General features: G+C 41.8%; 1 protein-coding gene across 3 annotated transcripts in view; it reads left to right on the top strand.

Moving 5' to 3' along the window:
• LOC122069108 (transcription termination factor MTERF4, chloroplastic-like) overlaps nucleotides 1-21,752 on the top strand; it is a 42,605-nt gene that overhangs the window by 7,014 nt on the left and 13,839 nt on the right. For 2 of the 3 annotated variants that reach the window (XM_042633040.1, XM_042633039.1), the window contains exons 2-3: nucleotides 15,835-15,972; nucleotides 16,253-16,498. In XM_042633040.1, coding sequence (XP_042488974.1) covers nucleotides 15,835-15,972; nucleotides 16,253-16,498 — 384 coding nt within the window. The remainder of the gene's footprint in view (nucleotides 1-15,834; nucleotides 15,973-16,252; nucleotides 16,499-21,752) is intronic. The other variant, XM_042633041.1, reaches the window with a different exon arrangement.

The raw sequence follows: 21,752 nt of genomic DNA, 5'->3' as shown, positions 1-21,752 counted from the left end.
GGCTGCTTCAATTTTGATGAGATCTGGGTTAAGGAGCTCAGCCCTTGTAGAGGAGATAAGCTTGGGGATGGCATTGGTATTGTTTATGGATTTAAGGGAATGATGGAAGTAGGCAGAATTGGAATCATCTAGCTGGAGCCATTTGATGCGGGCTTTTTGGCGAAGGAAAGATTCCTCTTGAGCCAGAGCTAGAGCCAGAGATAACTTAAAGGCAGCCTCTTTCTCTTCCTCAGCCAGATCTCCGGTTATGCCAAGTATATTTAGCACTCGACCAACGGAGATCGGTAAGATTTAAATCTTCAATACAATCGTTAAAAGAGTCAACAAACGAGGAATCAATGGGGTTTCCTCCATACTTTTCGTGACTATAACGAGTGACATTGAATTGTCCCACAATGCCCCAAGGATTGGGACCAGTGGAGGGGGCAAAGGAAAGCAGGTCGGCCCAGAGAGGGAGCCTAAGGGGGGGCCCTATTGAAGGCAAACACAACTTAATCATTAGAATGTATAAAAGCCATAATTTCTAATTCTTATTGCTGATTGATGAATCACATACATTCAAGTAACAACTAACAAGTAATAATGTAACATAACAAGTAACAACTAACAAGTAACAAAATAGCAAGTAAACATAAAGCCATAAAGTACATAACATCTCCATCTTAGAAACCAAGACTCCTAGTACTGAAATGAGTGACGAGCCATATTATCATAGCCTCCATGTTGTTGCTGCTGTCTGCTGATGTCGAAGTATGTTTTGCTCTGATTGAATCACAAAGGCTGGCCATGTCATAGTTTGACGGAAGTAATACTCAAAGTCAGCCACAACAACCCTATAAACATCATCGCCAACAAACTGGAGGTACCCAATCCTTGGGTAAATATCTCTGAAACTAAATGAGTTGGAACACGATCCATAGCTGCTACTTGGTGCTTGACGAACAGGAATCACCATGTATGGCTGGGGCTGAGGCTCTGGAGCCTTGAAGATGCTATCCACAAAACCTGACCCAATCTGGGAATGAGTCGTGTGACTGACCCCCATATTTAGTGGCAGAGGGGTAAGAGCTGGCCTGTAGCTGTGGGTATCCACACTGGCCAAATTGACTATAATGACTATAGTCTGAACCGGTTGTCCCTGTGCCATATATAGCTGAAGGTGCATCAAATGGCTCCCCAAGAATACAAATATCAGTACCACTTTCCATGCTTAAGCCTCCTAGTATGTCATTCAAGCTTCTAACAGAGATGTCTATGAAGTCCACACTATCCTGCTCCTCTCCATCAGCTAAGAATCGACAACATGAGCCTCTCCTGTAGGGTGTGGGTGCGGGTGCTGGTGAACGTGCACCATGGTCCATGTCCTGTGTGGCATGAGTGAACTGAGTCTCTCCTGTGAACCGCACTTGTTCTTGCTTCGGTTCAGTGTAATGGTACCTCTCGTGTAACCCCCTATCACCACCATCATTACCACCATCCCCATCACCATCACCATCACCATCACCATCACCATCACCATCACCATCATTATCACCATCACCATCACCATCACCATCCCCATCACCACCACCATCACCATCACCATCCCCATCACCACCACCACCACCACCACCACCACCACCGCCACCACCACCACCATCATCATTATCACTGGACTGTGACCAAACAGTTTCAGGCTCCACATCAACTCCAGTAGCTTGGGTCTCGAAAGGCCTAGGTACCTGTGAAAGCACACGGTCCTCTTGAGACATATACTCATTCACGTCCGTACTCACCTGACTAGCTACCATGGGGTCGGGCCTACCCCCAGGCTGATCCATAAGTGGCTCACCTCGATCCTTCACCCATTGGTATAAGGGATCATCCTCCTCATCTGAGTTTTCTTTGAAAATGTTAGCAAATTCAATTGGCTCACTGCTACCCTCTTGGCCTCGACGTATATGCTGTATTTTCAATCTCATGTTGTAATGCACAAACACCAATTGCTGCAGCTTTGCATGACCCAGTCGGTTCTGTCTCTTGGTGTGGATCAGTGAGAATGTACTCCAGTTACGCTCACATCTAGATGCAGAACAAGTTTGGGAGAGCACCTTGATTGCTATCTTCCTCAAGTTAAGTGCATCTTTTCCATATAGGACCCACCATTCACTAGGTATAGTAGTTTGTCTCCCAGCCACTGCCGCTGCCCTACCAAAACTCTCATTAGCATCCCTGAATTCCTTCATCTACACATATTTCAAACATTGAATACAAGTTAATACACAATACAGTATGTACTTCAACACTTAGGAAGCTAGAAGTCTATATATATCTTAAACATTAATCCACCTCAATATTGCATGCTGCCTGTAAATTAGCTTTAGGGTCCAACTTTGCCACCACAAGCTCCACTGCTTCTATCAATTCATCATCCATTCCTAGATCGTGCTTGTAGTGGTACTTAGGATTGAGATAATACATTGCAAATTCCATAAGTAACTTGTCATTAACTGTAATGTGTAAAGTAATTCTTTAATAGTTAAGTTTATAAACTCACCAGCTTTATGCAGTGGATGCATCAAATGTTTATCCCATCTCTCATCAATAATTCTTGTGTAGGATTTTGCAGCCCTAGGGATAGATGATCTCACCTTTTCCTTCATTTTATCCATTGCAGTATACACATATGGTAAGGTAGGCTGCTTCTCTGAGTTTACCAACCTCAAGACAGTTACAATTGGGCCAAATATAAGAAGAACTTTTTTCACATCTTGCCAAAATCCTTCACTAGAGATGGTGGTCTATGCTACGATACCACCTGGCTAACCCGATTCCCTCCATCCAAACCACTCTTTACTGGCAAACATGGATCTCAAACCAACCATTTTATCTTGAAAGCTCCAACGCATTTGTCCCTCAACAAAGAGAGCAAATCCATAGTTGTAAAAAAATGTGGTCACTTGTCTCGCCTGTTCAACCACACCTGCTACCAAAGACTTCTTCGCCATTTCTTTAAGCATTAAGTCAACGGAGTGGGCAGCATATGGTGTCCAAAAAAGGTGGATGCTTTTGCTCTTTCAGTTCATTAGTCTCTCCCCCGCTTTCTTAAAGTTGCTCCCATTGTCTGTGACAATCTGAACAACATTCTCAGGCCCCACCTCTGTGACAACATCCTTCAACAACTTGTATAAGTACATTGCATCCTTCTTCTCTTTGGATGCATCAATAGACTTTAAGAATACAGTCTTCCCATCACAATACACCATGAAGTTGATGATGGACTGTTTAATTGGTCTAGTCCAACCATCACACATCACAGTAACTCCATATCATGCCCACTGTGTCTTCAAGCCATTAATATACTCATCTAACTCCTTCCGATGAGGCAAATAAACATTCATTAGCTCATAAGGAGTGGGCCCATTTGTTCCTGGACCAGCCCTTCCTGTAGTGTCAATCATGGCCTGGTAATATGTCCCTTGTGCAGCATTAGCTGGGATGCTATTATAAAAAAAAAATTTTGACATTGTATTCCCAAGATGTTGTTTCCATGTACCCCAAGCTTGCTTTATGGTTCTTTGATATGTATGCTGCTGTCTAAATAACAAGGGATCTTGCCTCTCATCAGGATCTTTTCGGGGTGATGATGGGGGTGTGGCAGCCCTCACACTCTAAGCTCTCCTTAGAGGCACATCCACATTCCTTTGCTTCTTGTTCATTCTTCCCTCTGTGGGAGGCACATCTAACCCAGCTGCTCTAAAACCAGAGCCACCTGCTCCTCTCTTCATCTCCACCCGCTTAACCTTTTCTATTTGATGCGAGACCGAGCTTGGTGCCTTAAATTTTTGCAATTCTCTCCATTCTGCCCTTGACATACCTGATTCTGGGTTGTAATCACTATTAGAGTCATCAGAGTCAACATCCACTGTTGTTGGGTGAGGATGACTCTCTAAGACTGCCTCATCGAATTCTTGGTCCAACCTTTGTTTCTCTACCTTCTTTAACCTTCCACCTCTTAGACTACGTTGTACATCTTTTATGACTTCATATGGTGCTTGGGGGCATTTGGCAACATCCTTATACCCCCTACCAAATGCTGCTTCAACCTAGTAGCACCTCCAGAATTTATCATCTTCTGACAATACCTACACCTTGACCTTTTCTTATCATCGGACATAGGATCCCCATGTAACCATGCAATATCACCACCATGAGAAGGAGACATTGTTCCCCAACTTTCAGTCTTCAACACTATTACATAAGTGTTTGTGCATGAATTAGTAAATAGTAACTATTCAACGTAAACACTATATTGTAAAGAATGCATGCATTAAGAGCTACTCAATAACATGTAGTTATTACATATTAATCCCATACTTTTTATAATATTTTCTGTAATTTTAAATCATTTTTTTTATTAATAATAAATCAAAGTTCATAATAAAGTATACTAGAGTGCAACTAATAACACCATTTTCATTTCAAAATATATAAACAATATTTACACAATATTGCAATATTTTCCATTGAAAACAGAATTTTTTTTCATAATTTTTTGATTTTTTTGTAATTATTTAATATATATTATATATTTCAGAAAATTAATTAATTAATTTATTGGCTGAAAAAAAATGGCCACCATGAGGCTATAGATCAGCCTTTGGTGACCAACATATAAAAAAATGAGTACCAAACTTTTCCAATTTTTTTTCTAAGAAAAGCATTTATTGTAACAGAAAAATAAAACAATTAATTTAAAAACAGAATTAATTTTTCTTCTATGGATGTATAGATCACTCTTAGTATCATGACATATAAAAAAACTAATGGTGAGAAACAAGATTTGATGATGTTACTTTGAAAAAAATGGGTTTGGGAAGAAATTTTTACCTTAGAGTGTTCTTAAGGGGAAAAGCCACCACCAATCTTTGATATCTTGGCTTCAACGCAACTTAGAGTGAAGATCCCAGCCAAAGAATAGATGTCCCACAGTTTTTTTTGTTGTTGATTTTCTCTAAAAATGGGAGCTAGAGGAAAAAAAGAGGTGAACCAGCGAGAAATCTTGTCAGGTCGAGTCGAAACATGACCTATTAAAGCCATGTTTGGCCCAAAAATGGGCTGAGATGAACCGCAATGGTTCGAGACGAGTTATTGGACCGAGATCTCGCTCGAGATATTGTAGTTTTTCTACCTCGCCTGTGTGAACAACTCGCTTTTTCAGAAAAACAAGATCTCGCTGAGAACTTGCCGAGTTCTTGAACCATGGATATCACATATGCCCAACTTGTAGACATGGTTTGAAATCTTGCTGAAATTTTGGTGGATTTTTTTTTGACTGAAACGAATGTACCTATGAAATGGGGGTTGTAGAACATTTCGGTCGAATACCGAAATTTCGGTATCTCGCAAAAATGGTATAACCCACATAACATAATTACTCCATCTCGTCTGTCTCGGCTATCTCGGTGATTTCGGTTCAAAGAGCCTATTTTGAAGGAAAAACACTCTTTCCGTCCTCTAATTAGCCACATCATCATGCTCTTTGACTTCTATTGGACTCCTACCGGAAGATCTATACATTCAAAGCTTAAGGAAGGTTAAGTTCTTTCTTTAAAACCATTTTTTTTTGAAATAGTACATTAATACTTGTTGGATGCTTGTAGATTTTTTATATGTTAGACCATTAGAGGCTGATCTATGACCTCACGGATCGAATTTTTATTTTTTATTTTTCTGGTTTAAAAATTCATTTTCCATTAACATAAATTGTTACTTTTTATGCTAAATATTGCTTTGATGGTCGTCAACTATATATATGTTAGTCACCAATGGCTATTCTACGACTCCATCGGAGTGAAATTTTTTTCCAGCCGGTAATTATTTATTTTAATTTTTGAAAATATGAAAAATAGATTAATAATTAGAAAATTTTAAAAATAGCGAAAAATTTCTGTTTGATTTTAAAAATAAAAGAAAAATAAGAGATTAATATTAGAGTGTTTTGGAGAGTAGTATATGCTTGTTATGTTATAACATCTTTGATATTGTTGTATTATGTCATTAAAATATTTTATAAAATAGTTTTATGTAAGAATAAAATATAAGCAGCTACCATATACTTGTAATTTAATAATGACATTATTTTTTCTATGCATCAGCATTAGGGTGACATAAAATGGCTAGAGGAGGCGATGAGGAAGGCGGGAGAAGAGGGAGAGGAGGTGGGAGACATGATAGTAGTCGTGATGGTGGAGAGATTCCATGGAAACATGGAAAGCCGGTTGATGGCGTTAAGAGGCATATAAAATGTAACTACTGTCATAAGAGGTTTATAGGTGGTGGGGCCATAAGACTTGAGTAACATCTGGTTGGAAATTCCTCAGATGTGGTTAGATGCATAGAAGTGCCTAATCATATTGCCATGGCCATAGTTGAAGACATGAAGGGGGGAATAGGAGAAAAGCGGCAAAGGAGAAGTCGAGGATAGAGTTTGAGGAGGCACTACATGCTCCTGTGCATCGATATAATGATGATAGTGATGATGACAGTGATGACTCGTTGTATGTGCCTAATGACATAGAAACTGAGCAAGAGGTCAGGCAATGGCAGTAGGTGAAAGCATTAAGCCGACAGAGTCTTTATAAGGAGACGGAAAGGCGTAGACATAGAGGAGCTAGTCCATCTAGAGTTGGAGGCAGTGGATCTTCATAGATCCCTTTGCCCTTCAGGTGATCACAGAGTACAAGGGCAGCCCCACCTCCAGCTTCATCTCCAGTGGTTCCACCTCGTGTAAACCCCGTGTTACGACAGGATCCCCGTGCGTATGGGAAAAATGGTAGTAAGAAGGTAAGATAAAGGGGATGTGGGGAGACATGAAGGCTTATGTTGGGGAGGCAGTGTTTAAGTATGTTGGGGAGGCAGTGTCTAAGTGGATGTTATTTTATAGCATCCCAGAAAACGCCACCACAGGTCCCTATTACCGGCCGATGCTTGATGCTGTGGCTAAGGCCAGTCCAGGGCTAAAGGGGCCGACTGCATATGTGGTGATGAATGTATATTTGCCTAAGGAGAAGGCTGAGTTGAAAGCATATATTGATGAGTTAAAAGTTATGTGGAAGAGCTATGGGGTAACCATAATGTGTGATGGTTGAATAGGGCCAACAAGAAAATCCATCATCAATTTTATGGTTTATTGTGATGGTAGAACCATTTTCTTGAAGTCTATTGATGCATCCAAGGAAAGGATGCAAAATATATTTACAAGCTTTTGAAGGATGTTGTGGAAGAAGTTGGGATACAAAATGTTGTTCAGATTGTGAATGACAATGGAAGTAACTACAAGAAGGCCCGAATTATAATGATGAACAACCCTAGATTCCAACTCTTTTTTGGTTTGGTTGGAGGGAAGCAGGATCAGCTGGTGGTAGGGAGGCACAGACAACCATTTCATCAGAGGAGTTTTGGACACAATTGGGTAAAGTGGTTAAAATCTTGGCACCAATTGTTGGCGTGTTGAAGTTGGTGGATTCTGCTTTCAAACCCACCTTGCCAAGCCTGTGGGCTCCTATTGCAATTATGAAGGCAAATGTCTATGTTGCCAACCCACGTGGAAGTAGGAAATTTGTGGAAATAATAGAAGACCGTTGGGAGCGCCAGCTTTCGCATACGTTGCATAATGCTAGTAAGCAAAGCTGAAGACATTCTTTTATATGATATAAAAATGCATTAATGTTCACATTGACAATAATATGTTTTGTCACATTTCAACATACTATTTAAGCCCTAGGTATCAGTACAGCAAGAGACTTGCATTGGATCCAGATCTTCTAGAAACAGTAAAGCATGTGGTTGCCAAGTTACAATCAAACCCTGATCTACAAGACAAAGCCAATACTGAGGTTAGTTTTGTACTACTATTACTATTATACTATAGGAATCTAAATTTCAGTACAATGGTTGTTAACTAGGGTCCTATTTGTAAATTTTTTATAGATGAAAGAATTCGGGGATGCATTAGGCATCTTTGGGGCTCCCGCCGCATATGCAGGTTGTACGAATACTGATCGTGGTATGAAATCCAAATTCTAGCATGTTACTTGTACAAGTGTTAAGTGTTTTGGAACATAAATAATCTTGTACACTTGTAACTTATAATGCAGCTGAATGGTGAGTGTTGTATGGGGCTTCGTCTCCGAAATTGAGGAATATTGCCATCAAAGGACTCTCCTAGACATGTTCTGCATCTGGTTGTGAGAGAAATTGGAGCACATTTTCACTCATGCATTCGAAGATGCGGAATTGATTGGGTTCACAACGTCTAAATGACTTGGTGTATGTGCATTATAATACGAGACTGAGGATGTAGCACATACGCATGGGTCAGGATAATGATAGGCTCCAGATCGAGCTGGCTAATATTTTCCAGATCGACTCGGATGATGAGGATCCTCTAATGGACTGGGTGAGGGATAGAGGCGAGCCATTGATGGATCAGCCGGGAGGTAGGCCAGACCTATATCTAGTGCGAGAGATGGCGGTCAATGTTGATGATTATATGGCTACAGATGGAAGGATACATTCACAGACCCCTCGACCATTCGAGCCTGTACCTGGTAGGGATGATGATGATGATGATGATGATGACGAAGAGGATTGGTCCATTTCATCGGGTGCTCGTACCCACAGCCAGACTCAGACACAACCACATACACAGACACATGGTGATGGTGATGGAGATGGAGGTGATGAAGAGGGTGATGATGGTGGTGACGATGATGGTGATGACGATGATGATGGTGATGGTGGTGATGGGGGAGGTGGTGGTGATAGATTTGAAGGAGTTCGAGAGTAGTATGAGCAGGCCGATCCACAGTCGGAGCCTGTGCGATTCACTGGGGAGAGTCAGTTTGAGTATGCTACACAAGATTCTGATCATGGTGCACCTTCATCAGGTGGAGGGAGGAGTTCAGGTTGCAGTAGAGGGCCTCGTCGCCAATTCGGTGAAGGGCAACGAGATTGTATGGACATTGATAGTCTATCTACTTCTATTGGTGGAATGAGTTTGAGTGGAGGGGATAGTCATCCAGACAGTGAAAGTAGAGGGAGTGGGAAATGGCATGTCCCATCATTTACTGGAGGGAGCACTTGGTCGCACTATTATGGACTTTATGGTCAATTCACTGGGATGGGGCATACATCTGGTTCATCCATTCTTAGTAGTAGTATTGACTATGGCTCCTAGACCCAGTCACATGGTAGTGGCTTTGTGGACATTTTATTCTCTTACCCAGCTAACCCGTACACGTTGCCGGATCCATTAGTTGATAGTAACTCAATAGCGGGTTCTTCTTCTTCATACTATGGTGGTGATACGTACTCTCGGATAGGTTACATTCAGTATATAGATGACTCAGTCTTTTTGGCAGCTGTGGAGGACTACGTTCCATTATTCTCTCAGACTATGTTGTGGCATGCATTTGTGGCACAGTCAGAAGAAAAAGCACGTCGATTCTTTCGTTCTGAGCGTGGAATCGAGCCAGGTCGTCATAGTTCTTTCCAGTAGATAGTAGATACTACATAGTCATTATGTTTTCTATTGTACACTTGTACTGTTGTGTAAGTTATATGCTTAGTGTTTGACTTTAGTTGGGACTTGTGGATTAGGGAGTCGCATAGTATACTACTCTAATACTCTAAATATTAGCTCATTAATGTTGATGTATGTTTGATTATGGCTTAAATGCATTATTTATTTGTTTTATTATCATATTACATCTTGTTCTAGCAATGAAGTAGGTACAATTTTCCGAACAGTTCCACGGTTGCTGCCAAACAGAGGTACAACTCTAAAACAATATCATGTTCTAATATTTTTTGCATTCTTATGTTCTTGGCATGTTTATTAACCTTAAAATAGGCTATCCCCCAAGTTTCAGGTCAAAATACCACCGTTTGACCACCGAAACAGCCAACTGGGGGAAAAAAAAAGTTTCGACCGAAATCTTGTCGAAATTTTGGTATTTCGGTGGTCACGAACCCACCAAAATACCGAAACGAAATGAGATTTCAAACCTTGCTTGCAGATAATGGGATGAAACATTTTACCACTAAGACCTTTAATATATACATCAGCCAATTGTTCATTACTGGGAACAAAAGGCATAGTGATAAGGCCCATATCCAGCTTCTCTTTGATGAAGTGTCGATCGATCTCCACATCCTTCTTTCGATCATGCTAGACAGGGTTGTGAGCAAATCTAATGGTAGATTTGTTGTCACAAAAGAGCTTCATAGGAAGGGTAGCAGGAACAACCAAATCTGTGAGAAGACCATGAAGCCATCGGAGCTCACAAATGCCATGTGCCATACTTCAGAACTTGAACGGGCATGTAACAAGGTTACCACCAACAAAGGTGCAATAACCAGTAGTAGACCTGTGGTCATCAGGGGAACCTGCCCAATCCGCATCTGTGAAGGCCTCCACCCTAAGGTGATCATGAGGAGAAAAAAGGATGCCATGTCCTAGGGCAGATTTCAAGTACCGGAGAATACGCAACACAACTTCCATGTGAGTCGAGTAGGGATCATGCATGTACTGACTAACTAGGCTGACGACAAATGTTATGTCAGGGCGTGTATGAGAGAGATAGATCAACCACCCCACTAATCTCTGATATCTCCCCTTATCTATCGGATCACCTTCATTGCTACTCAGGTGACCATTAGCTTCAATAGGAGTGTCTGCTAGCTTACACCCCAATATGCCTGTCTTAGAGAGAAGATCAAGCACATATTTCCGCTGAGACAAGTAGATCCCACGAAAAGACCTGGCAACTTCAATGCCGAGGAAGTAACGAAGTTGTCCTAAGTCTTTGATCTCGAATTCCTCACTCAAGTATCTTTTGAGGTGAGAGATTTCTGCCAGATCATCATCAGTAACAACAATATCATCTACATAGACTATTAGGATAACAATCTTCCCACCAGATCTCTTGATGAACAGAGTCTGGTCGGCATTGCTTTGAGAGTAACCTGTAGCAACCATAGCTTTATGGAACGTTCGAACCAAGCACGAGGGATTTCCTTTAGCCCATACAGAGAACGCTTCAGCTTGCATACCTTCCCTTGGGTTTTGGAGCAAGTGAACCTAGGAGGAATGTCCGTATACACTTCCTCCTCAAGTTCCCCATGAAGGACGGCATTTTTCACATCTAACTGCTGGAAATCCCAATCTAAGTTGGCGGCACAATCCAAGATAACACGAATTGTGTTCATCTTAGCAACTGGAGCAAAAGTCTCCTAGTAGTGAAGCCTTTGGCAATAAGTCTAGCCTTGTACCGATCCACTGTACCATCAACCTTCTGTTTTACTGTGAAGACCCACTTGCACCCAATTGTCTTCTTTAGTGAGGGAAGACACACCAGATCCCATATGTCATTCTTTTTCAGAGCCTGTATCTCTTTAACCATAGCTGCTTGCCATTGTGAGTCTGCATTCGCTTCCTGCCAGGTATGAGGAATGGACACAGAGGAAAGAGATACACAAAACTATAGTAGGAAGGAGTGAGTGAGTCATAAAAAACAATTTTAGCAATAGTATGTAAAGTACACGACCTAATGCCTTTATGAACAACAATAGGAAACTCAAGAGACTGATCAACAAAAGGAGAAGGAGAATTACTCGGGTGCAAGGGGATAAGATCAGGCTCGAGAGGAGACGATTGGCATGGTAGGGTAGATGCTCGATGTGTAGTGGTTTGAGTCTGCTTTCTACGACTATACACATGTATCTTCGGCTAAGGCGAAGTAGGAGAAGTAGGAGTGTCACTCTCCCCCTGAAATGGGATGCTAGCAGGGATAGTAATTTCAAGAGACAGCGGCACATCTTCCATAATGGAAGGAGACTCCCCCTGAAGAGGTGTCGCAGTGCAATATGAAGCAGATTCGTGAAAGACGACATCCATAGTCACAAACCAACGCCAAGTAGGAGGACGAAAACACCTATAGCCTTTCTGAGTAGGAAGATACCCAGAAAAATGCATTGGACACCATGAGGATCAAACTTTCCATTAGGATGATGATCGCGAGTATAGAAAACACTGCCGAATACCTTAGGAGGAACAGGAAAAGCAATGGAACCTTAGAGAAGATCCAGAGGGGAGTAGAAGGCATGGACCCGAGAAGGCATTCGGTTGATAAGAAAGGCAATAGTGAGAATCGCGTCGCTCCAGTACTGGGGAGGAACATGCATCTCAAACATAAGAGAGCGTGCTACCTCATAAAGGTGGCGATTCTTCAGCTCAGCAACCCCATTTTGAGCCGGAGTATCCATACAACTAGTCTGATGAATCACCCCATGATCGGGAAGGTAAGCTTGAAGGGACCCTTCAAAGTATTCTCGGCCATTGTCGCTTTGAAGGATCTTAATGGTAGCACCGAACTGTGTCTGAACAATGCGGTGAAACTGCTGAAAGCAATAGGTCTCGCCCTTGGGTTGCATCATATAAACCCAAGTAGTCCGAGAATGACAATTAATGAAAGAGAAACCACCGATAGCCATTGACAGACACATAACGGGATGGACCCCAAATATCAGAATGTATCAATGAAAAAGGAGTGGCACTTTTATTTCCATAAACAGAATAAGTGATTCGAGTTTGTTTGGCCAAAACATATACCTCACAACAAAATTGACTCGAATTACAAGTTTTAAAGGAAGGAAAAACTCTAGCTAAAGTTCCCAAAGGGGGATGTCCCAACCGACGATGCCACTGCAGTAACTCAGAGATGGGAGGTGACGTAGAAGAAATGTGAAGACCCTGACCAGAGACCAACGTCTAGTCATCATCAAACAGATACAGACCACTACGTACCCTACCAGAGTCAATCATTTCCCCTGTCACCAAATCCTGAAAAACACAATGAGACGGGAAAAATGTGACTTTGCAATTAAGACTGGAAGTAAGACTGCTAATGGACAAAAGGTTAGTGGGAAAAGAAGGAGCGTGCAATACAGTAGAAAGGGATAAAGAGGGGGTACATCCAACAGTGCCCTTCCCTAGAATAGTGGAATAAGTCCTATTAGCTAATTTGACCTTACCATTACCAAGACAAGTAGTGTACTGTGAAAAAAGAGACAAACGGCCTATCATATGATCAGAAGCCCCAGAGTCTATAATCCAAGGGGTAGAATGGACAGACATAGTATGGCCACAAAAGGAGATACCGGATCCAGAAGGGGTGGAATGAGCAGAGCTCACAGTGGCAAGTGCAGGAGAGTTTGGATGAGTCAAGAGGCGCCAGAGGGTAGTAAGCTCGTCAAATGATAGCAAGGCTATTGAGGAGCTAAGAGCAGAGTCAGAGTCAGGGCTCTCAGTATGGTTGGCCTGCCTAGAAGTACCTGCACGATCCTTCCCTCGCCCTTTTCTAGATTTATCAGCAGGACGACCATGAAGCTTCCAGCAGTGCTCCTTGGTGACGCTCTTTCCCACAGTAATCGCACTTCACTGGAGTCCTAGTAGAGGAGCCACCAGACTGTGGGGCTGCACTAAGGGATTGAGTGCTAGAAACAAGTGCAGATCTCTCAGTACGAGTGGCAGCTTGCTGAGGAAGCATAGTGGTATGTCGACTGTCCTCAAGTTGGATCATAGCATAGGCTTGATCCAAGGTAGGAAAGGGGTCACGACTTAAAACCTTGGACTGCAATTGATCAAACTCCACATTCAGACCTGCCAGAAAGTCATAGACCCTGATTTTGTCATTTCGCTTCTGAAACTTGGTGACTTCTTCAGTGGTGGAAGGAGTATACTCCTCATAGAAATCCAACTCAGTCCATAGTGACCGCAACTCATAGTAGTACTGTGACAGAGTGAGCCCTCTCTGCCTCAGATCATGAACCTTTTGGCAAAGCTCAAAGACTTGAGCATCATTCCCTACCTGGGAATAGATATCCTGGATAGACTTCCAGATCTTCTCAGTGGAGTTAGGAGGAGATAGCCACGCGAAAGCTGTGACAACATGGAGTTGACAAGGAAGGCCATAATCAGAAAGTTGGCACACTCCCACTTGTCAATCTCAGTACCGGTGGTCGGACGCGTCGTGGTTTCTGTGAGGTACTCGTAATAGCCATGGGACTTGATGGAGATGCAGACCGAGCGTGACCACATAAGGTAGTTGTGCCATCAAGCTTGTTAGCCCAAGGAGGAAAGGTAGGAAGAGCTGTGGTGTCTCCACCAATAGAAGCAGATGAGTTGGTAAACATGGTTGATACTCAAGGGGGCTGTGCAAATAGAAGAGACACTATTCGGAGATAGATAAATCAGCAAAATAACCAGAAAAAGCTAGAAAACCCAAAAATCGATAAAGGGTAAAACACTGAGAAAACGATTTTGAGATAGTTCTAGAACAGAGACCTCAAACGAAAAAGTGGTCGTTACAGACCACCACAAGGATAAGAGGCACCAATCGTAACAAATATCAAAATGATCGGAGCATCGAGCGGGTAAAAAGCATCCCGACAATGAAAAAATGTTCTTATCGAGGAAACCTTGAAAAATTGTTGAAAAAAAGGTTCTGGGTCTCTCAGATCATTGTAGAAGAGAGTCTGAGAGCCCAGGGGAATGATGGGTGGAGGCTAGAAACCCTCTTGGTGGTTTAAGAAGTTCCCACCACGAGAGAGAAGCTGATGAAAAGAGATGGAGGGAGACGCAGATGAAGGAGGCACTGGGTGAGAGAGAAATGAGAAAGAGGCAAAGAGATGGAGAAGAGGGAGAGTCCTTAGGGTCGATCCTAAGGCTCTGATACCGTGTTGAATGGGGTAATGACTTGTGTCTACTATGACACCCGCCCTCTTTATTTATAACAATGGAGAGAAGGTTCTAGAGAATTACAAAGACCATCAAATCTCTTAAGGTCCGTTTGGTAACTGACACCTTCCCTAAAACCCGTAAAACCCATTATTACAACAATAAGTGAGATTGGGGTGCTAAATAGGTAAAAAAATCTCATCAAAATGGTCATTTCTTGGGCGTCCCAGTTGACCTCCAAGGGTGCCGGTTGACTCCAAAAATAATCGTTACAAAATATAGCCGTTGGAGGGTGATTCAAGCAAACCAGTCACAGCCGGTCGACCTCCACTTTGGGCGGTCACCGCAGATGATTCTGCCAGAATCATTTCTGCAGCCAATCTTTTGGGTTGATTTTGACCGGGCAGACTTCTAATGACCATAACTTGGTCATACAGACTCTGATTGGGCTGATTCCAAATCCGTTGGTTTCGTTACTTAAAAACCTACAAATCTCGTGAAGAGATTGTATCCTGATACCAGCTCCCTAAATACCCAAAATGCCCTTGAATACAGAGGTACTGTTTTTCACAGTAAATGAAAGGGTTTCTTAAATCCGATGGTTCCTTATAGCTATGGGTCTTGGTCCTTGCTAGAGTGATATGACCTAAGGTCATTCTAAGCATGATCGATGCATATATGATGCACGAGTGTGTGTGCACAATTACAAGTAAATGGGACTACAAATAAAGGCATCTAATGTATAGTCTTCATTCTTCTTAGATGGGAGCTTCAATTCTTCATTTCTTCGTCTTGGCTTGAATACTTAAGCTGGCTTGAACATGCATGGTTTATGGAGCTTGATATTCACTTCTTCAATTGGTCTTTCCATTCTTGACTTTCAACATGCTAATCAATGCTTAAGATTAACTTGTTAGAATTAGACCATTTGCTTGTTATCTTCAAAATCACTTTAGGTCGTTTAGGAGTGTGGGCATGTTCCCCAACAATTATTATATCTGTTATTCTCAGTTTGGCCAAGAGTTTTTGCTTATTTTGTATTCGTCCTATAGGTTAAATATGTGAAGGAAATGTTCTTCTCTGGCAGTGACGATGAAGATTTCATTGGGAAGAATGCACGCCGTATGATGATGCACTTATCAATTGCTACTGATGAGGATATCCAGCAGACCTTATCATTTTTTGAAAAGGTACAATGCCCTGCTTCTTGTAGCTGTTATGGTGCTTGGTTGACCCTATTCACTAGGATGCCAAGTATTTCGTACTGGGCTTGCATCTTACTTTCGAAAGTTGTACTATGTTATAGAAACGTCTTGTTTTTAATATAGATGTAATTGTTTCTTCTTTTCTTTCCCCTTTCCTCTTTTGATCATTTCATTCAGCTTACTGTTTCCTTACATAGTTCAGCTCTTATTTTCACTTAAGTTCTTTGTTATACCATGTAAAATTATGGTATTTTACGAATTGTAGATGGAAGCTAGGCGTGGGGGTCTAAACTTGTTGGGCTCCAAAGATGCCTCTTTCAGATACCTCATTGAATCGTTTCCGCGCCTTCTTTTGCTATCAGTAGAATCCCATCTGAAACCCTTGGTTGAATTTCTTGAGGATGTTGGTGTTCCCAAAGAACGCATTAGAGTGGTACTTCTATTATTTCCTCCAATTATTTTCTATGACATTGAGAAGGACATTACTTCGAGAGTACAGTCTCTTGAAAAGGTAAGTTGCATATTATATTTGTATGAGTCAATTTTGAGGTTCTTAATGCTGATTTGCAGATAAGGAAGTGCTGTCCTATGGCCAACCCCATTCATTTGGGACAAGGCTTTGTTGTTGTTGTTGTTGAAGTGCAGTCGTATGATTACATATTATATTTGCATGAGTCAATTTTGAGGTTCTTAAGCCAGATTTATTGATAAGTGTAATTTCATGTTCAGATATTTAACATGTCTTGTTCCTCCATCTCTTCCTGTACTCTAAATGCAGTTTCCTTTTTATTAATTTATTTGTCATACTTTGTCATACATATCCCATTTTAAGTACTGCCATAGTTCAAAATTTATCCCGAAATGATAAAATTTCAATGGCATATCTAGGTTTCGACACTTGTGGAAATGTGAATCGAGGGGTCCTCGAGGTTTTTGTTTTTCGAGTGAAATATATATATATATATATATATAAATCGCCCAACTCGAGGAGGCCAAGAGAAAGCAATCTAAAAGGAGCAAACCAACCCAAAACCAATTCCAGAAAAAGGGGGGGGGGACTAAGGGGGATACAATTCATCATTGGGGAGGGGGTGGGATGAAGCTAAGATCAATAGAGAGACCACGTGGAACAACAATAAGCCTGTTCCTTTGTGAGTTTCTAACAGATCTATGCCTAAGAGAAGCAAGCTTGGTGCTAATGTCAAAGTAGAAACGAGTCCAAATCTTGTCATTAGGAGCGAGAGTTGGATGGCTACGCTCCATCCAAAGGTGGTTGATGGTGGCACAAAAAGCAAGTTTGCCTGTAATGTCACAAATGGTGTAACTAGCAAAGGTCAAGTCGACCTAGATCCACTCTCTACAGAAGGGAAGAATTTTTCTTTTGGAAGGCCAGCAATGGTTGAGAACCCTCTTCTAGATGGAGAAGAGAAGGGGCAAGTGAAAAGAGATGGTTGATGTCTTTGGTGCCATTCCAACAAAGATAACATTAGGGGGAGACCGGATGTGGCGATGGATGAGAAAGGACTGGGTTGGTAGACAGAGTAGATGGCACACCAGGCGGAGGAGCTATGGTGAGGGATATGGCCTTTGAATCAGATTAGCTGCGACAAGGCACAAGAGGGCAGCAGATCTGATGTGGTTCCAATCTGAGGCAAAGGAGAAGAGGCCAAAAGACGAAGGAGTCCAGGATATCTTATCTTCTACCTTGATGGCCGGGTGGAAGAAGAGGGGGTAGGGTAGACCATAAATCAGCGAGAGGAGGGGAGATGTGGGGAGGGGACCAGGTCCCATCCAAGATTTTGGAGGCGACAACTGCGGATTTGGGGAGGCCCGAGAGTAAACAGTGCGAGGGCTGACGACAGAGAGGAGCACACCCGAATGGTGCCAGTGGTCCAGCCAGAGAGAAGTGGAGGAGCCATTCCCTATGATGGAGTGAATAGCATCAAGGGCTATAACTCTGAGACTAATGATTTTCCTCCAAACCCAAAAGCATCAGAAGGAAGGGGAATAGTCCAAATGGAGTCATTTTTAAGAAGGGAGGAGTAAATCCAAGAGACCCAGATACTTTGTGTTTGGACGCTATCTTCTAGATGAGCTTAAGGATACCCACCGAGATGTTGTCCTTAACCCTTTTAAGACCTAAGGTACCCTCAGCTTTGGGTAGACAGGCCGCAACCTAGCTAAGAGGGTGGAGGAAATTGAAAGGCTCAACTCCTTCCAAAGGAAGGAGCAAAGGATGGATTCAATCTCTTTGATTGTACTGGATGGGAGAGAGAAATGCTCGACCAACAGAGGTACATCGATTGAAGAACTGATCTGACGAGAACAAGATGGCTTGCATAAGACAAGAGTTTGCCTTTCCAGAGCTGGAGCCTTTTTTTCATGAGGTCAAACATGGGAGTGCAGTGATGGGCAGTAAGCCTAGTAGAGATGAGAAGCAGCTCCAAGTACTTGACAGACAAGGATCAAAGGGAAAACCCCGTAAGTTCCATGAGATTCTTTTTGACAGATTCAGTGACTCCAGCAAGGAAGAGGCGGGATTTGAGAAGGTTGATGCGGAGGCCAAAAAGGACTCAAAAAGATTTGGGAGGATATGATGGAGGAAATGGACAGAGTGTCGGCCTTGGAGAAAAGCATTAGATCCTTAGCCAAGGGAAGGTGGGTGAGGCCGATGGACTTGCATTTGGGGATGGGGGAGATGAGATGTCGGTCAGTAGAGGGTTGAATGGATCAAGAGAGGACCTCAAGGGAGAGGGCAAAGAGAAAGGGGGAGAGGGGACAACCTTGTCTGATACCAACAAAGGAGGAGAGAAATTCCTCAGGTCTACCGTTGACAAGGATAGAGAATTGGTACCATTTCGGTGGTATATTTAGGTGCCATTTTGGCCATTTCGGTCTTGAGTAGAGTCGGAATCCCAGTTGAACCCAAATCTTGAATTTTGAGATTTACCGTGATACCATTTATACATATGAGTACTCTTTTTGTACTCCTTTCACTGGTGTTTCTTTTATTGTTTCAACATATATGTCTATGATTTAGGCTTTTTTAGCTCACCTACAACATTATGTTTCAGTGTTGGGCACTTACTACAAGGTTTCCAAAACTTGGGCATTAATTTCTAGAAATTGAATTAAGCATTCCATACCCAAATTTATTGTTGCAATGAAAAATTCAAAATTATAGATGAAACTTTGAAAGTGATAGAATAAGCACCACCCTACTTTACTAGAAACCATCATTGAAGTAAAAAAAAAAAAAACTTTTTATAATTGTTACAAAAGATAATACATAATAATCATATATAATGATACTAGTAAATGGAGATTTCTAATAATAGGAAGAAAATACCACTATGTGCTGGAATACCATTTACCATGTTTACAATAAGATCAATGGTTAGCTCCACTAAAAAGATTACAATCATTACCATATGGTGTAACCCATGTTTGGAGCACTAAAGTTTGATTTTACCTAAAAATAATTAAAAAAAAAAATAAAATTAGCTGCAACACCAAGTTATGTCCTTAGAAACATTTCAAATATATCTCCACTCTTTTCCTCAGAAATATTTCCTAATACTTCAAGTTAATTACTCTTATGCATTATAAATTTGGCATATTCCTGTTGATCTTAGTGCGATCGAGGAACCTTTGTTATGGTTTATATTTTAAATGATTGTGTATACTCATTAGTTCAAAGTCTTAGTCGAATCCATTGAGATTTCGTGAAATGTTTTGGTTTTGACCTTAAAAATATGTTCTTTTTCCCTAGTATATTATCACCCCTTTTATAGGCTAAGTAAATTGATTTTATTTACTGTTATTTAGGAAATGAAAGAGTTGTATTAGAAACCAATGAAATCGAAGATGGAATGAGTGATAGGAGAAGATCTTTTAATTATGAGCTCCACCATTACAAGAAGGTATGCTAATCCAGTTGGAAATCAAAGAGATTGAGTTTAGAGATGAGGGAGAAGTAGAAAAGAGAGGAAGGAAGAAGGAGAGAAGTTGAGAAGAGAGAGGGAGTGAGGAGTGCGAATTGTGATTGAAGGCAACTTTGACATGTTTGAGCATCTTTGAGAAGATGAGAAGGGGGAGGAGAAGGTGTAGACCGGCTGAGCCCAAGCATATCACTAAAGGAAGGAAATCTTGATTGGGGGGGGGGGGGGGGGACCACATATTAAAGAATTTGTAAGGTTTAGGCCCAACGGAGATGAAATGCTAGATGTGGAGAGAGATGGGGCTATGATCCGAGATGCCCGGGAATCGAAAGAAGCATAGGTGCAGGGAAAGGCATAGAGCTAGCCCTCATTTTCAAGAGCTTTATCCAACGTATATGCAACTCTATTAAAGCCATTTCCGCGGTTGTCCCAGGTAAATGTGGCTCCTGACCATCTTAAATCATTCATTGCGATGTCATCAAGGCAGTCATTGAAAACTTGAACAGAGATACGGTCAATGGGGGAACCACCTTGCTTTTCGTGACTGAATCTTACGACATTAAAATGCCCTCCAAGGTCCCACGGAAGGGTGCCTATAGAAGGAAGAAGGGAGCGGAGATTGCCCCAAAGGAGAGATCTATCAGCAAAACGGTTTGGGCGTAAACCACAAGGAAGAAAGAACTGAGAACACCATTAACATTGGAAATGGAGAGATGAATGTATTGAGGGGAAGATTATAGAATCGTGATGAAGAACTTTGCAAGATTTCAAAGGATCCAAATCCAGCCATTGGGGAAGGAGGAATAGTTGGAGAGCAATGCCCAAGAGGGGGCAATTTTTGAGATGATGTAGGAGGCATTGGGTTCGATAGCTTTGGTCTCAAGGAGGCAACATATATCAGAATTAGAGGCCTTGATGCGAGAATGAATGTCAACATGCTTAGCCGAGGCATTTAGGCCTTAGATATTCCGGATGGTACACGAGATCATTGAGAGATTGTGGATAGGGTCGATTGACGCTCAGGGGAGCAGGTAGCATTTTTGATTTTCCTAGAAGACTTACAAGAGATAGGTTTTTTCTTATGGTGTCTTTTTAATTCTTTGAGACCGAACTGGGGGGAGAGCTTCAAGCGGTAGCAAGCAGAGATGAGGGGGAAACATGGGTAGCAAGGAGCACTGCAAGGGCCTGGATGGGGACAACATCATTCATATTACTTGCACCGGCCAGGGTGTGGGCAAAGGGGAGGCAACATGTTACCGCATTGAAGATCTTAAGATGGAGGTGACTGGTGGAGAGCAATGGAGAACATTCTGATGCAGATACGGCTGCCCTTTCTTGGTTGGACCAGCATGACCGGCTTTGGAAGCCAAGAGCTAAGAAGAACCGGTCCAGCCCAGGGTTTTGGTCCAACAAGGGTTGGAAATAAAATTAGTAGTTTACCTAGTATTTTATTTCATGCTTTTAGTTTCCAGACTTGAACGTAGGAGTAGAATTTATTTCCTTGCTTTGGTTTCCTTTTTATTGTTGTTTCCTAATTTAGGCTAGTTTCCATTTCAGTTAAGTTTCTAATTTCATGTTCCTATTTTTCTATATATTGGTTGTAATCGACTGAAGATTTAGAGAGCAATTTGATTATTGAATGAATATGTGAGTGTGATCTCCTTTTCCCCATCTCTACTCTGATTTCCCCTCCCTTCCCTAAGGGTTCTCCATCAACTTGGTATCAGAGCCGAAGGATCCTATTCCTTCCCCATCTTTCTTCTTCCCTTCCCATTCTCTGTGTCTGATTCCACCGATACTGAGAACACAGGAAAAAAAAAAAAA

Source organism: Macadamia integrifolia, unplaced genomic scaffold (assembly GCF_013358625.1).
Source record: "Macadamia integrifolia cultivar HAES 741 unplaced genomic scaffold, SCU_Mint_v3 scaffold535, whole genome shotgun sequence".
Taxonomy (NCBI): Eukaryota; Viridiplantae; Streptophyta; class Magnoliopsida; order Proteales; family Proteaceae; genus Macadamia; species Macadamia integrifolia.
This window is presented reverse-complemented; position numbering and strand designations above follow the sequence as displayed.